Source organism: Alosa sapidissima, chromosome 4 (genome assembly GCF_018492685.1).
Source record: "Alosa sapidissima isolate fAloSap1 chromosome 4, fAloSap1.pri, whole genome shotgun sequence".
Taxonomy (NCBI): domain Eukaryota; kingdom Metazoa; phylum Chordata; class Actinopteri; order Clupeiformes; family Clupeidae; genus Alosa; species Alosa sapidissima.
In genome coordinates, this window is record NC_055960.1 from 5,556,217 (window position 1) to 5,571,233 (window position 15,017).

Here is a 15,017-nt window from a genome sequence, read left to right on the forward strand (position 1 = left end):
GACTGAATGATAAATACATTTTAAGTCACCAACCTGAATGCCTAGGTGTTTTATTAGGCTACTGTTATTTCACTCACACTTGAATAAATGAAAAATAAAAAAAATATTTCATCATAAGGATTTTTCTTGGGAACCAGGAAGTGTTAAATTGCTAACACTAAAAACTACCGGCATGGGGTTGACTTCCATACACTATAGCATATTTGTACAATCCGTGACATATTACAGCCACCTACAGTACGTGCATGGTTAGCGACAGCAAGTTACCTGTGTTCCAGGTGTTTTTACAGCTTGCCCAGGGCAGCTCAGAGCTGAAGGAAGAAAACAGATAGAGGAATGCCCAGGCCAGAATGATGATGTAATAGATTCCAGTGTATAAAACAACCACCTGACTTCCATAGCCCAATCCTATTGAGAGAGATTGAACAACTATATAAAACAACCACCTGACTTCCATAGCCCAATCCTATTGAGAGAGATTGAACAACTATATAAAACAACAACCAAAAACACCACTATTTACCCTCATGTAGGTAAACATGAATTTTGAATGTCATTACAGTTCTATGACCAAATACAGCTGATATCTCTAGCTGCTTGAATATCAGAGGAAAATGAATGCCTAGTGACCTTCCAACATATAATGCACCTCCAGGTTTCTTTGCTGAACCCTCGGCTCCTGTGATAGTTTTGGGTCTTTCAAGAGGGGTCTAAAGGCATATCTGTTCAGCATGCTTTAGTTTATTAAGCACATTTCGTTATATTCATTGGGCTTATTGATTGAATTGACATTGGTGTTTATTATTGCTATTCTCCGTAATGTAGTATTACCAACTTTTAAATTGTTTACTGTTAAATTTAAAGTTGCAGTTGGCAAGATTTTTTTGATCATATTCACTGAAACCGACACTATGCTCCGACAGAACAACATAAATTAGCCGGTTTAAAAAAAAAAAAGAACTCACTTCTACCTCCACCTAGAGCCTGTTATTTGTTTTGCAAAAATCCACAGCTCCCGATTCTTCTGGTCCAATCAGAGCAGGCAGTGGCGGCGCCAGGCGTAATCCTATACGCACTGCGCGTATAATTTTTCAAAGATTCATGAAAATCATTCAATATTACAACAATAAAAATAGCTTGTGTACTGTCTTAATTGAAACATGCTTCACACACAAATGATAGCCTATGTTTAGGGCAAAGAGAATGGACATCTCAACATAAGGATACTTTAGAAGATGATGATTGGTGTAAACTTTGTCACGACATGATGAGCAGTCCTGGCGCTTAAAAACGCAACGTTATTCAGGTGTTTAACAGTAAAAGGTGCACTGCTCTTAGCAGTTGTGATGAAGGCACTGAGATTAGGCATTGCATCCTACAGTCACTCTGTTTGAAACATCGTAGTTCGGGTTTCAAGATTGATAAGATTCAGTTAATGCGTATGAGTATGGATCATCTCAAAGTTTGGGACAACCAAAGAGCAGTGTAAGCAACCTGTAGATGGCTCAAGTGAGCAGGGTGTCTCGTAAAAAGAAATGGAGCCTGGAAAACCCTACACAGACTTCACTACAGACTTTAGCAGACTGGTTTAGAAATAATTTAATAGCCAGAAATATGCCTGCCCTGCCCTAATAAAGAAATATTTGGTTAACTGCGAGTGAATCCCGTTTGCAGCCGTAGAAGAAACGCAGGACAAATTAAACATTCTGGTTTTCTCCGAGTACAACGATGATAGACAGACATCATTTGGACAAAATATAGAGCATATTAACCTCCATTGCTCAGCCAAATGCTTTCCTGTTACGTCCTGTTATCACGGAGTTACAGGCGATAAACGATTTTTGATGGTCACAAGTTTACTTCATTAGCGTTTCTTTTTTTTAATTATTATTATTAAAGAGTGTTTTTCATTTAAAGGTTTGACTTATTTAGGTTTGGCTTATTCAGTAGACCATTTAGTGCTCTCCCCAATCCCAGATGTTCACATTGCATGTTTGTTTGTAATGGATGCAACCGCGAGATAGGAATCTATGCGTTTGACGGCAATGAGTTGTTAACAGACATGAACCAAGACATATAGCCCAGCAGCAATCTAGGGACTGTTCATTATTTATTGAAGGGGCCACCGGAGGAATTTTGAGTGCTTCAGTTGGAAGTTGCATGACCCTCTCTTGCCTGCTAGAAATTGTTCAATGACCCTCCGACAGAATTGTTAAAAGACATGACCCTCCCCTGCCAATTGTCGCTGTCTTCCGCCCGCGCCACAGCCACACACTGTGATAACGTTCTTAAATCAATCTTTCCCGTGAGCTTGCATGCTACAGTCCTTCCTTTTCAAATGTGTTGCGCCTGTTTGCACAATTTCACAAATAATCATATGTGATTAATAATATGACAAATAGGGGAGACCGGGGCTGGTTGGAACAGGGGCAGGTTGAAACACTGTTAATATCCAGGCTACTAGAGGGAGCTGCAACAAAATTCCAACACTAAACTGACGGCCTTATTGAGTAGCGTAAACTCACGTATGTAACAGGGCCCGTATTCACAAAGAATTTTAAGGCTAAAAGTAGGTCCTAAGTGGCGAATTTAGGAGCAACTCCTAAAAATAATGGGTGCGTCACTCCTAACTTTAGGACTCCTAATTTTTTTCACTAAAAGTAATTCACGAAGCATTTTAGACCTAAAAGTAGCACCTAAGTCTGGGACAGCCTAAAAGAAGTCGAGAGGACTCCTAACTCACTAAGACCTATTCACAAACAGCTTTTTGTGGCATTTCACGTTGCGATGTTTTGAAATGGGTATGCGCAACAGGAGCTTCCAATCGTGAGGGAACAATTTTGCATTGTAGGCATAAAAGGGATGATATAACGCCACCAACAACAACCAAAACTACTCATTGTCAACATGTAAATTAAATGTAACGTTTCATTGTGAATCAAATTAAAATGTTCTCCTCTTTGCAAACGTAGGCATATGGTGACAGATTAATTTAATAATGTTGCAAAGATAGCCTAGCCTACTGCATCAATCCATAGGCCTATGTTTTATTAGGCTACTAGACTATTTGTTTTGCCTTACTCTTTATTCATTTAGGCTAGGCCTTTTTATTCAGTTATTCATCATCTTACGTCCTTCGCACTACTTGTGTAGCGCACGCATTCTCAGACCTGTCACCTGTCACTCATCATCGTAAGGGAGGTGTTTGGAATCATTCCCGCGTTACAATCATCAGCCAATCGAGCTTTAGAATCTAATCTTTGATAGCAACGAAGACTCACTCTTAGTTTAGGAGTTGTCATTTTTCCTTACTAAGAGTAGGTCTGAAAGGCTTTGTGAATAACTTTTAAGAGAAAACTCCTAGCTAAAATCTTTTAGTGCGATTTAGGAGTACTCCTAGTGGTAAGATAAAAGGCTTTGTGAATACGGCCCCTGGTCTCCAGGTCATTAACCCTTTAGGTGAGAACAACTTTTTAATTTTTAGTGTCAAAACTTAGAATATGCACCTCCCACTAAATACATCCTAGAAGGGTAATAGTTAGGGATAAAAAAATATATTGATGATAATTGATTGCTAGGGGACTCATCTATAATTTAAAATGAAGTTTGAAAACCTGAGGTGACTGATATTAGCAGGCTAACAGCATTTGTGCAAAAAAGTTTGACCTAAAGGGGGGCGGGGCAGGTTGGCACACTGATTTTGGGGTTGGTTGGCACATACATTCCCTATGGCTATTTTGTGACAAATCTATAAACTTTGTATTTTATGCATAAAAACATAATCAATCTTTATTTTAACATTGTTATTGTAATTACTGAACATAGTTTTACATTTGGAAGCATTTCAGACATTTTTAAACATTTGAAGTAAAAAAAAAATCGGTAGGGACCAAATTGGTCTTGACGGTGGGCCCTAAAAAAAACACACAGGAAAGACATCAGCAAAGCCCTACAGGTAGTGATATAGATGAGCACTTCAAACAAAACCAAAAGGAGTACTGCAAAGGACTATAACATAGGTGTTCCAAACAACCCCGACTACATGTGCCAACCAACCCCGTGCATGGGGCAGGTTGGCACACATGCACAACACCACTTTAATCATAAATAACTCAAAACAAGGGATCATTTGTTGACATTGAATGTATACATTTTGTAGCTGAGATCCCAAGCTTTCAGTTAATCACAATTTGACCATTTCAACGCATTGTAAGACGGATAAATATAACCGAGAGTGAAAAGTGTTCCAACCAGCCCCGGTCTCCCCCTACTCCCTGTGCACGGGGACCGAAACAATGCATGCCAACTTTTTCCGTGTTTATCACGTATTTTAACTTTCCCCCGCTGTCTTGCCGTTTTAATGTTTTCCCGTAGAATAGGCCTATCCCATATTTTAATAGGCCTACTCTCATAACAGCCCTGCCATCGAGCCTGTCTCTGTGTTGCCCTGTTGCTACCCCTTGCCCTTCCAACGAAACAGATGTCTTCAAATCATCGTTTTCCTTGCTTGAAGGCGAACTTAGAGTGATGTTAACCTATTTAAGTTTAACGGCGTGATTGTCGTGAGAGCACGATTCATTGGCGCTTGCAGGTTCGGCCTTATGTCTACGTGCGCACCTGAGGCTACTCAGCTACAAGAGAAATAATTTCCCCTGTTTTTATGTTCACTGCAAGTTGGCCTACCATAACTTACCAACTCTGCACTGTAGAGCCTAACTGGCTATTTATATTTTTCTGTGAAATAAGCAAATGTATTTGTTCAACTTTATGAAGCAGAATTACGCATAGGCTACTTGGAACATAATACATTTGACAAAGGACAGATGTATGTTGCTAGTGACAAAATATTAACTTTCAGTGTTTTACGATGTCTTTCACCCGACACTAATATTCAAAATGTTGAAAACTATTTCGGCATAGCCTAGCAGTTTAAATAAATGTAATGTTAGTTGTAAACAAACGAGCTACTTGGTGAGGCTTGGCCTCACAGATGCGCTCGTGCCTTAGATGGCAGGAAAAATCTTCACGATAGGCCTATTAACTAACCACCCGATTCACATTGGCTGGGGGGAAGGGGGGGCCATCAGACATTTGTGCCCAGTTAATCCGCCCCTGCCCCCAACAAATCACACCTTCCCACCTCTGACAGCTTAAAAGAAGTCAAGAGGACTCCTTACTCACAGACCTATTCACAAACCTGCGGCATTTTGCCGTGTTTTGAAATCCTATGCAGCTACAGGAGCTTTCGTGAGGAAGCAATTTTGCATTGTAACTAACATGCAATAACGCCGCCAACAACAACCAAAAGTAGGCTAATCATTGTCAACATGTAAAGTAAATGTAACATTATTGTGAATCAAATTAAAATGTTCTCTTTTGCAAACGTAGGCATAGTAACAGAATAATTTAATAATGTTACAAAGATACTACATCAATCCGTATGTTTCATTAGGCTAGGCTATTTGTTTTGCCTTGATTCATTTAGGCTAGGCCTTTTTATTCAGGGGCCATATTCACAAAGAATTTTAAGGCTAAAAGTAGGCCTAGCTCCTAACTGGCGAATTTAGGAGAAACTCCTAAAAATAATGGGCGTGTCACTCCTAACTTTAGGACTCCTAATTTTTTCACAAAAAGTAATTCACGAAGCATTTTAGACCTGAATGTAGCACCTAAGTCTGGGACAGCATAAGTCGAGAGGACTTCTAACTCACTAAGACCTATTCATTAACAGCTTTTTTGTGGCATTTTACGTTGCGATGTTTTGAAATGCGTAGCCTATGCGCAACAGGAGCTTCCAATCACGAGGGAACAATTTTGCATTCATAAAAGGGATGCAATAACGCCACCAACAACAACCAAAACTACTCATTGTTAACATATAAATTAAATGTAATGTTTCATTGTGAATCAAATTAAAATGTTCTCCTCTTTGCAAACGTAGCCTAGGCATATGGTGACAGATTCATTTAATAATGTTGGTAGGTAGGTTACTGCATCAATCCATAGGCCTATGTTTCATTAGGCTACTAGGCTAGCCTATTTGTTTTGCCTTACTCTTTATTCATTTAGGCTAGGCCTTTTTATTCAGTTATTAATCATCTTCCGTCCTTCGCACTACTTGTGTAGCGCACGCATTCTCCGACCTGTCACCTGTCACTCATCATCGGAAGAGAGGTGTTTGGAATTCCCGCGTTACAATCGTCAGCCAATCAAGGTGGTCACTTCAGTCAAGCTCGTGCATGAGTAATGACGTCATCCATAGCCACGAAGACTCACTCCTAGTTTAGGAGTTGTCTGAAAGGCTTTGTGAATAACTTTTAAGAGAAAACTCCAAGCTAAAATCTTTAAGTGCGATTTAGGAGTAGGCCTAGCCTACTCCTAGTAGTAAGATAAAAGCCTTTGTGAATAGCCTACGGCCCCAGTTATTCATCATCTTCCGTCCTTGTGTAGCGCACGCATTCTGAGACCTGTCACCTGTCACTCATCATCGTAAGGGAGGTGTTTGGAATCATGCCCGCGTTACAATCATCAGCCAATCAAGGTGGTCACGCTTGCCCATATACCCAAATTAATGGTCGAATATTACTGATGATCATTGTTATTTAAGGACATGCAGTGTGGGTAGGGTACCAAAAACATCTTGCTCGTAAAAAAGCATCATAACGCACATTCTGGCGGGTCTGTTATTTACTGTAGGCTGCGCAAACCACAGGCCTTTATTTTGGGCAAGCCTGCATTCATTCATTCATTCATTCATTCATTCAACCTTTATTTATTCTCGGAGGGTCATTGAGGGAAGCCCTCATTTTCAACGAAGCCGAGATTACAGAAGCGATCAAAGCGCTCCACGAACAAGACAACATTCGAGGCCTTCTGTTGAAGAATTTTAGATCAAGCCTGCGCTAATAATCCTCCTGCCCCTGATAGGCCTACCACAGCTGTGGATAGTGTGGAATGTTCAAGTAATAACACAATCCAATGTGTGTCTCAATTGTCCCCCGCTGACCACCTCACACATTTCTCTAGATTTTGCAACAAACTTAGCCTACATGACACAATGCCATAAAATATGCCAGTTTTAGGACACAGAATAATGTTTGTAATGATACCAGGTAGGCCTACGTTTAACAGTAACAAGTGTAATGAGCTATTCATTGTCGAAGGTGCATGGTGAAGCTTAGTGAAATTCTTACTTTGGAAAACAAACATTTGCCGATATCATCACCGATCATCAGAATATTGCAACAGATTCTGTGTTCTGGACTGCAGGTAACTTGTTAAGCCAGTGGTTCTCACACTTTTATTTCATTCCCCACTTTGATCAAGGGGCATGACTGATGATAGTGGAGATAACGTGTTATCCCGAGGCTTTTGCAAGTCGTAGTCTACACTGTAAAAAATGGCTGTGAAATCTACAGCTATTTACTGTGGATTTCACAGTACCATTACTGTATATGATTGTTACAGTAGACTGTTGTAAAATTTACAGTAAACACGCGTGTCCACATCACGCGTGACAAAATCACAGTAGTCTGAGTGTTACCGTAGAAATCACAGTAGTCAAAGCATTACTGTAAAAAAATCACAAGATAGCCACTGTAGTACTGTAAATAAAGTAAACTGTATTTTCCTTCTTTATCTTATCTTACACTCTTAAAAACATATTGGTTAAAAATAACTTTAGCCCCAAACATAGCAACATGTAGGCTTACCCTTTCTAGAACATTTATGTAGGCATACCTTTTATAAATAATTCACAAAAAGGCCTAAACAGTAATGTGTCACTCAAATGTTGTTGGGGGAGGGGATTTTGGAGCAACCATTACTTTTTTCTTCAAGTCAACTTCAGTCCTCACTCACTCACCAAGTGATGCAGAAACTTTCAACACAGGAGCTTCTGGAGTGTGAGAGAAAACACGTTTGTAGGATGGAATAATCTTTGTGGAAGAGGAGGCACAGCTATTCAGAGGTAAGGTTTAGTTTAAATGTAAGGAAATTCGGGTGGTAAATACTGTTAACTGAGCCAAATTATTAGCTAAAAGGTTAGCTGTCGCTAACGTTAGCAACCTAGCCTAAGCTACCCACAAATTCTGATACTTCTGTACTCTTTAACATGCCTTCAATAATGCATGACTGTCATGATAGAGATAGAAATTAAGGACGAGGAATCAGTTGTGTGTACCTATCTGTTCCCGTGTTATTTTTAAGTTTGTAGAACCCAACTAGATAACGCTAACGTTAGCCTATTAGCAGCTATTTAGCTTCTAACTATAGCCAGAGACAGTTGATAAAGCTAAAGGATCTTTGCCATAGCCTAGCACTTTTAGCCATAACTAGTTAGCTCTGTGTCCTAATTGAAAGTCCCCTTAGTGCAGATTAAAGAATCCTGTAAGCATTAACGTTAATATCTAAAAAAAAATAATAATAGTTGAGCTGCCTATGTTGACCAGTTTGTCATGCAGAGAAACTTAGCTTGTCAGAGGTCTGTTTGTATAATACAGCTGTATTCATAAATCCAGTGGTGGACATTACTTGAGTACATTTACTCAATTACTGTACTTTCTGTCGCTTTTTTATGTATCTGTACTTGATTTGAGTATTTCAATTTTGTTACACTTTTTACTTTTACTCCAGTACATTTCAAGGCCAAATATCTTACTTTTTACTCCACTACATTTTGTGACAGCTGAAGTACAGCTGAAGTTCCTTTTGGAAAAAACACTGTCCAAATACATGTGTACTGAACTTACATGTATATTTTCTAAAATGGCCCTGATATGTCACTAGACATTAAGAAATCATGTTCATTTCAAATACTTATATCACTGACAACAGTAGTCCGGCCAGGATATTGTCATTAAAAAAGTGAAGTTGCAGCCCTCAACTGATGTTGATGTTGTGTTTTGTCATGTCATGTTGTGTTTTGGCCTGATGCGCCACCCTCTATCTATCTACTAATCACAAAGTCAGTAGTGTTTCTGCATCCGGGTTGGCAACCTCAAGACAGGGGGCAGGGGGAGGGGATACACCGCTCTACAGTAATTTGAAAGTGATTGCAGTACCAGTTTTGGCCACAATCTTACATATGGTTCCTTTAAATAATGGTGTTGCCTAACCTATGTTATTGTCATATCCACTATTTACTGTACCTTGTTGACCCCAATAATAATTCACAATATTGATGTTAATATAACAAACCTTTTGACGCCATCGAGCAAATGATAGACAATGATGGACAATCTGACATTATCAAACACAAAAGGGAACATCTTGATTTGGTCTGAAAGTGTAAAGCATTCAACAAAGAAAAATGTGGTTACTTTGAAGAATCTAAGATAAGATATCACATTAGTTTGTTTTACAATAATTATTAGTTGATTTTGTCCTTGAATGGAGGAGAAAGGCTCAATGAATGCCTATGTCTGTGCCGAATAATTTCAACAAAAGTAAATGCAAATGTATTCGTCAAAATACATTTCAGGACTTTTACTTTTGATACTTAAGTACATTTGAAGGCAAGTACTTTTGTACTTCCACTCAAGTGGAAATGTAAAAGGAGGACTTTTACTGGAGTAACATTTGATCATGTGTATCTCTACTTTCACTCAAGTACAGGATTTGTGTACTTCGTCCACCACTGCAAAAATCTAACATTAATGTTTAACCTTCTCACAGGGGTCCCTCCAATGCAGAATATGGGCAGAATAAGTGCTAACAATGAAGTACCTGTCCAGAAGGATCTAACAGCTATGGAAGTTTACACACCTTTTTTGTAGTATAGTGGTGGTATTTCTTTTTTAATAATATTAAGCATAAGTACACATAAGTATTGTATTTATTAAATTAGGGTGCGTTCGTAAATTGGCACTCTGAGCGCTCTGAGCACACTCTGAAACTTTTTAACCGTTCGTAAATTCTGGGCACTCCAGATGAAGGGACGGAGTGGCAGAGTGTGTCGTCACACAGTAGATTGCAGGCTAGTGCTAGAATGCTTTCACATTACAAGCTAACTGTTGTTATTTAGTAGGTTAAAACAATTGCTTACACAGTCCTCATCATCACTGTCACGAAGCTCTTGCATTAGTGGAATTGAGTTCTGAATGACACATAAACCCTGTTCCACAAGTGCTATAGTGATGTCCATATTGTAAACCATACTGTCTGTAATCCTAAATAAATTCACAGGGAGTTAGAACGCTCATCTTTTTTGAACTTCAGAGCGTTATTTTATTTTCAGAGTGTCAGATTGAATTTCACGAACGCAGCCTTAGTCTTGAGCGCAGCCTTAGTCTGGAGGACTTAGCCCTAGGAGTGTTACATGCGCTCCAGTCCATATGGCCCCACCATGCCAAATGCAGCTCTTGCTTTTCCTATTCTCCTCTTTACATCTCCTTCTGATCCGCCATCACTCGCTACCTCGCTTCCCAGGTAAATGAAGGAGTTCACTTCCTCTAGTGGTTGGTGGCTAACCATCAAGCTGGCTAGCATCTTTGCATTGGCCTTGAGCACTTTGGTCTTTTGTGTGCTAATGTAGAGACCTGTCTCAGCAGCCTTCTGTTCTTCCTCTCTCAATTTATCATTTTTGGTGGTTTTGGGACAGTAATGTGAAATCATCTGCAAAGTCTAGGTTGTCCAGTTGTGTAAACAGGGTCCATTGGGCACCTGTTGTCAGTGGCTTGCCGCATGATCCAGTCGACCACTAACAGTGTTGGGCAAGTTACTTCAAAATCGTAATATATTATGTATTACTTATTACTGTCATTTCAAAGTAATTCATTACATTATAATATTACTGTCTCTGAATTGTAAGGCATTACACTACTATTGTATTACTTTTAAGTTACTTTTACCAAAATATCTAGAAATATGGATTTGGAACAACAGTAGAATGCAACAACAACTAACAACAGTAGAATGCAATAGGTGCAGTGGTGGCTCATGATGCAATACAAGGAACAATTATAGCCAGAATTTTGTTAAAAGAAGACAAAAGGTCAAAGTCTGGTCAATTGTGATAGAAATGCTGTAACTTCAGGCTTAGGCCTACTCATTAAAATCAAGAGAGCCCACTACCTGTATATTGTAACCCAAAACTTGTCAGGATAGGCTACACAGTGCAGCTACTGGTCATTTTGGTGCCCTAACTGGTGAAATACAGTATTAACCTAAGTATGTCATCATATGGCCAACTATAAAGATGTAATCTGCCTGTTCCCAGGGATGGGTAGTATTTCTGAAACATGTAATATGTGTTTCAAATGCAAAATAGTATTTTGTCATTTGTATTTTATTGGGTTGAAGGAAAGGGCTCTGTATTTTGTATCAAAATACTTTATTGGTGTGTATTTTTGTATTTTAAAAATACTGCAAAATACTGTGAAAAACACAAAAAAAGTACATACTACACACAGGTGTAATGAATAATTGGTAATTAGGCAACAATGGTTTATGTTTATCACAATCAGCTAATGTGAGAACAGCTGTGTTCAACAACACTTACAGCTTTTCAGTATTGCTGAAGCATCAGCTCTGGTCTGAAGCACTGGTGTGAAGTGGTACGCAAGTAAAGATGAGCAAGTTTACCTGTGCAAGTTCACATAAGGACACTGACAAAGGCAACCATGTCCCATTGTCTCCATGCCAATCTTTAACAGAAAAAAATGTCAGATATCTCAACCACAATGACATCAATAGATGGTAAGGTGTTGAGTGTGTTTGAATTCTCTTCCTTGTAGCATCCCTTTCTGCATTCCACAGAGGGGAGAAGTTCACCTTGTTTAATTAAATAACAATTCTATTTCCTTATTAGCTGCATACTTGAGGTTGGAGATATTAAGGCACGTCAAGTCTCTCACATACTGGAACTTCAAGATACATAGCCGTATGATTTTCTTATTCAGTTCTGCACTGGACTTGAATTACGAATTTCGGCACAGATACACAATTATGATTTTTGCCTATTGATTATAATGTGTTTAATTGAAAGCTCTGTCAGTCATTTGGATAAGCATCAGCTAGATGACTAAATGTAAATGTAAATTCTTGAATTATTCTTAATTCTGATCACACTACATGAACGTGCATACGGTATACGACAGGGGCCAAATTGTATTGTTTTTTACTATATAGTTTTAATAGGCTACATGTTTGGGATGGAAAAAGCTTTTTTTGCAGTGCTTCCATACTTCCTTGAAAAACGTATTTTGAGTATTTTCTAAATACAAAAATACAGTATTTTATTTTGATACATAATATGGTTAGGCCTACTGTATTTTGTAGTTTATTTTGATACATTAAAAATGAGGGTATTAGGTATTTTATTTAGAAATACATTCTGATGTATTTTTGCCCATCCCTGCCTGTTCCCAGCATTAGCACAACACTTTGCGATGATTAGCTTGTCAGCTGTGACGATATATGCTAGGCCTAGGTGACTGACCTATCTGGGTGTGTTTGGAGATGCCTGACGAAATCAGACATTGTTGAATAGGCATAATTACAGTGCATGAAAATGCACTGTTCTGATATCTGAAGTCTTCTTCTTCTTCTTCTTCTTCCCACCAAATTTCTGCGTCTAATTCAGCTTTAACCGCTTAACGTAGAAACTTCGTTCAAACTTTGTAACGTAGGTCTTGAAAAGGACTCGTGGGGAATGTATTTTTCACTTTTGTAAACTTTATACTTTTTGAGATATTAAATAACAATAATAAAAAACAAGCTTATTTTTCCCCATAGACTTAACATGGGCTGATGACATCACAATGGGCTAATTAACTTGATTTGCACCTGTATCAACTTCCAGCTGCTCACTACTAGGACCCATCAAAGGGCCAGTTAAACTGATTGCACCTGTATCAACTGCTTTCTGCTTAACTAGGCCAACTCGCTCTGTGTCTCTCCATTCTACAAGGATATAAGGCACATTCACTGGCGCCTTAATGCAGGGGCTTAACTGGACTGAAGCCCAGGGGCCTCGACCAATGACATTTTTTTTCAAGAAATTTTTACATTTCTATCCCTTCATTCTCTTTAATTCAAGTTCACAGCACAAAGCTGACATGCACTAGAAGAGCATTTATGCTTTATCAAGAATCAAAAAGATTAGCGTGGCACCGCTCTAGATGTGTCATTAAATTAATTGTGCTATTTCGCGAGGTATAGAGATCTTTTCGGTTTCACACACAAAGTGCACTTAACTGTTCTTCATATCCTAGTTGTCTCTGACAAATTGAAAATAATGAGCGTATAGGCTTATGTCCATCGAGTCAGTTGCAGCCAGCCACAGTCATCTTCAACCAGTAACAGGAGCTACTGGTTCTGCTATTTGCGCAGATTTTTTCTCCTCTGTTCTCGCAGTGTTGTTTGCGAATATGTATCAATACATAATACCACTTAATTTCAGGTTAAAATGCATTGTAATGCGCGTTACTGAAGTTTGTACCGAGTAAAATATTACCCAATTTTTTTTTGTAATGCCTTACATTGCCGTGTTACAGCAAAAAGCAATATATTACAGTAATTACATTACTTTTGTAACTCGTTACTCCCAACACTGACCACAAAGAGGAATAGTAATGGGGAAAGTAAACAGCCTTGTCTAACTCCTGTTGTGATGTGAAATGCCTGTCAGCTGGTCTTCATGTATGATTCTACATCGCTCATTGCTCTTACAGTTACTCATTAACATGTACATATTGCCCCACCCCCTAACTCCTATACTTATGTTCATAGGTTTTTAGTCAGGATTAATCCTGACTCCAACAAGTGCACTGCCAAGGAGCAGATGAGCAAGACGACTGAGAGAGTGGTGAAGCAGAAGACGTCATACATGAACCCCCATGTAATCTCCTTCATCAGGGACCTCACTGAATTCTATTTGCTAACTGACTAGATGCAGGTGAGGTTTTGATAATAGCTTTAATAATAATAATATAATTAATAATATATGTATATATTGTTATACTATAATTAATCATAATTTGATAATAATAATAATAATAATATAATAATAACATAAGTACCTTGACAGAACTCTGACATCACCATCTTAGACCCTCATCACATGTGGTGCAATACAAAGTAATTGTAATCCATGTAACTGTTAATGTTTTTTCTTATTTAATTTTCAGGACAACTGGGATTCTGGGTCTCCAAGGTCAGGGGACCATAGACCTTTATATCAAGTGGCAGGGGAATGATATTTGTAAGAAGTTTCTTTTCATTTATGTTTTAAATGTTCATGCACATGTTCATTATTGTTCAATGTTTTATTTTATTTCAATATTGCCATTGTGTTAATCATTGCTCTTTAAAACGTGCAAATAAGGTTGGTTATTTTTTTTGACCGTATTTTATCAATTCACATTATTGTTCCATCATGTTAACTTTGGATAGTCTAATGGCGTGTCGTCCATGATCCCTAACTTATGTTGTACCTGTTTTGTCATGTTCCTGTTCACCAAATGTCTTAAATAAATAACTGTTAACAATTTCTTGTTGTCCCAGACCCAGCTCTTTAGAGAGCATCTCCTCATAGCACCACTTACAACAAGTCTTGCTGATCCTAGCACTTATCAGCCGTCTTGAACTGACACTCAACTGTTTAAAAACAGCACTCACTGACGCACTTATTCTTACTTTTTGTATAGGCTACTATCTTAATCTTGGAATATGGGGAGGGAAGTGGCGCGTCTGCAGTCAATATGAATGTAATTCTGCGGCATAAAGCAGATGTATTTGTTTATTGTACAGAAAAATAAAAATGACATGTCAAGCAGTCAATTGACTACATTGCAGTCAAGACGTAGGGCAAATTAAGACACTTTTTTGTTTTGATTTGCGTAGTTGCGTTACCCCCAACACTGACAATAACATAGACAGCAAATTAAGATATTTTTTCGTTTTGTGGAGCGGCAACGGTAGGCTATTAAAAGCAGATTTCGATTTTCGCTACCACCGTGTAGTCAAGCCTTAAGCCATACCCAAGTAGCCTTAATCAAGGTAATGTTAAACAAATT

General features: G+C 38.5%; 1 protein-coding gene and 1 long non-coding RNA gene across 2 annotated transcripts in view; one reads left to right on the plus strand and one right to left on the minus strand.

Annotated features, from left to right (window-relative positions):
- LOC121706930 (sodium- and chloride-dependent GABA transporter 2-like) overlaps positions 1-15,017 on the minus strand; it is a 28,111-nt gene that overhangs the window by 11,836 nt on the left and 1,258 nt on the right. Inside the window, exon 4 of the mRNA XM_042089080.1 lies at positions 268-408. Within this exon, the coding sequence (XP_041945014.1) occupies positions 268-408 (141 nt within the window). The remainder of the gene's footprint in view (positions 1-267; positions 409-15,017) is intronic.
- LOC121707481 lies at positions 7,832-14,489 on the plus strand. The gene is made up of 3 exons (XR_006031338.1): positions 7,832-7,969; positions 13,732-13,897; positions 14,130-14,489. It is a non-coding gene; the product is annotated as an uncharacterized LOC121707481 (long non-coding RNA).